Source organism: Myotis davidii, unplaced genomic scaffold (genome assembly GCF_000327345.1).
Source record: "Myotis davidii unplaced genomic scaffold, ASM32734v1 scaffold299, whole genome shotgun sequence".
In the NCBI taxonomy this organism is placed as follows: domain Eukaryota; kingdom Metazoa; phylum Chordata; class Mammalia; order Chiroptera; family Vespertilionidae; genus Myotis; species Myotis davidii.
Genome location: NW_006293088.1, coordinates 9,678,433 through 9,680,717, shown reverse-complemented (window position 1 = coordinate 9,680,717; position 2,285 = coordinate 9,678,433). Strand labels below are relative to the sequence as shown.

General features: G+C 62.7%; 1 protein-coding gene across 1 annotated transcript in view; it reads right to left on the bottom strand.

Moving 5' to 3' along the window:
* NPHP4 (nephronophthisis 4) overlaps positions 1-2,285 on the bottom strand; it is a 59,784-nt gene that overhangs the window by 41,951 nt on the left and 15,548 nt on the right. Inside the window, exons 8-9 of the mRNA XM_015565952.1 lie at positions 2,074-2,258; positions 1-133 (exon numbers count right to left, since the gene is read on the bottom strand). Of these exons, the coding sequence (XP_015421438.1) occupies positions 1-133; positions 2,074-2,258 (318 nt within the window). The remainder of the gene's footprint in view (positions 134-2,073; positions 2,259-2,285) is intronic.

Sequence of the window (2,285 nt, the reverse complement as noted above, 5' to 3'; positions counted from 1 at the left end):
TCAAGGCCACGTCCATCTCAGGCACCAGCACCATGACCTGCGGCCTCTGCACGAAGCCCAAACCGTTGTGCACGCCGACACACAGACGCCGCTCGGCGATCTCCAGTGCACTGCTGTCCAGCGGGCCGTCCCCCTGGGAAGAGCACAGGTCAGGCAGCAAGAGCCTGGGCGGGAGGGGAGAGGGGAAGGAGGGGAGAGCCGGGGACAACTTGAGGCCTTTGCAGGTCACAGGGTGCTTAGTGCCAGAGCCCCACCAAAGGGCAGACACGTCAGCCAGTGGGAACTGGCTGGCCGAGGGCACTTCCTAGGCAGCGTGGGGTTGTCTCACAGTGTGACCTTCTCAAGCAATGCACCCCGATGCCGTCACCAAACTCCTGCCGTTCCCAAGGCTGAGCCGCCATTCTCAAGACGCACCAAATGGGCAGCCGGGCCTCGGCGCCCCTCACAGGACTGGGTGCTCTGAGGCAGGGAGCCCCACCTCCCACCCCAAGGAGGCAGCACCTAGAGGCAGGCCGAGGTGTCCCAGCCTCCGCCTGGGCAGGACGCGGCACAGGAGACGGGCAGCAGGAAGAGGGAGCCTATTCAGCAGTAAGTCATAAACCAATAACAACGGAATCGGAATCTGCCCGGAGCGAGGGCTGGATATTAAAGTGTTTCATCTTAACAAAACCGTGCCGGCGCCGGAGCGAACGAGCCAGCACGGCCCCCGGGCTACTCCTGGCATTAAACTGGTGATCGCTGCCAACGATCCCAAATTTCACTGTCCCCTCCCCAAGCGGAACGGCCCTAAACGCAGCCGTTAATCCTCAAGTAATGAAAACAAACGGCAGGACAGCGGGTGTGTGTGGGAGCCGGAGCGACGGTGAGGACGGGAAAGCACGCGGTGAGGCGGTTTGGGGGAGGCCCTGCGAGCTCTCTGCCTCGCACAGGCCCCCTGAGCGCGAGGGGGCGGCGGAGCCACACCCGGACCCGACTCCACCTCCGGCGCAGGTGGCGTTTCTCTCAGGTGGGACCCTGTCCTCTGGAGCTGCGTTTTCAGGGACGGCCACCTGTTTCACGTGCGTGTGTGTGTGCATGTGTACACACGTGTGCAATTAATAACTGCTGACGGCTGAGACAACAGCATGGGCACCAGCGCACTGAGGCACTCTCGCTCTCAACAATAAATATTAACCCTTTTCGGTCCAACCTCGAGGCTGACTCGACAGGCCAGGCGCTAGGAGCAGGTCCAATGTCGAGCAATAAGAACATTAAAAAGTTCAACATTCAATCCGTCAATTAACTTGGACCGGACTGTTTGATTTCCAAAAATAACATTGGGCCGCAAAGGGTTAAGGCCTACTGTGTGCAGACATGGCCACTCCCATCAGGTGCAGTGCTGAACCACACGTGCCCGCCCTCCTGGGCAAGCACTGCAAGGGGACCCCGGCCAACCAGTGAACAGGCTGGAGTGGGGCTCTCAGAGGAGCCGTGGAGGGGAGGCGGGGCAGGCAGCTCTGCACCGAGACCCAAAGCCTGAGGGCTCCACAGGGATCTGGACGAGGCACGTCCCCGACAGGGAGCTGCGTGTCAGAGACCCCACTGGGCACGAGGCGTCGCCCACGGCCACGGGGCGGGAGTCGCCCACGACTACATGGTGGCGGGGAGGCACCGTCACGTCCAGGCTGCCCCACACAGGCTCCAGGTGGAGTGGGTGGTAGGGGCTCACGGGCAGGAGAACCGGCAAGCGTGGGAAGGAGGAAGAGGCTGGGCTTTCTGGCCGTCCCCTGGGAGGAGCCAAGCACCTCATGTCCGTGCTGAGCGCACGCTTATCTCCGGAGCGACCCCTGCTCGTCTGGGGACTAGCTCACTTATCAGCTGGGGGCTGGTTCCAGAGGCATCAGAGTGAATGTTCGTTAGCGTCACCATCAAAGTTACCACAACAGGCTTGGTCCCTCTCCAGCCACAAAGAGGGAAAGGAGAGGCGCAGGCCTGTGGCAGGGTGCCCACCCCCCACCGCCCGGGCGGCGTCAGGGGCCCTGCCCGCCCTGGCATCTCCCCGCTGGGACTGAGCTGCATGGCCGGAGACAGTACCTCCCGGAAGTGGTCGCTGATCAGGAGTTCCAGAAGCTCCTCCTCGAATTTCTCAAGGGAGGGGTACAGCGTGAAGAACACCTCGTCCAGGTACCACGTGACCGATTTCTGCAGGCGCGGCCTCCGGAGGGCGTCACCTGGAACAACCAGACCCCGTTCCTGGGCGGCCAGACCAACCCGCAGGCGGAGGGGACAGGCGCCCTTACCCGCGT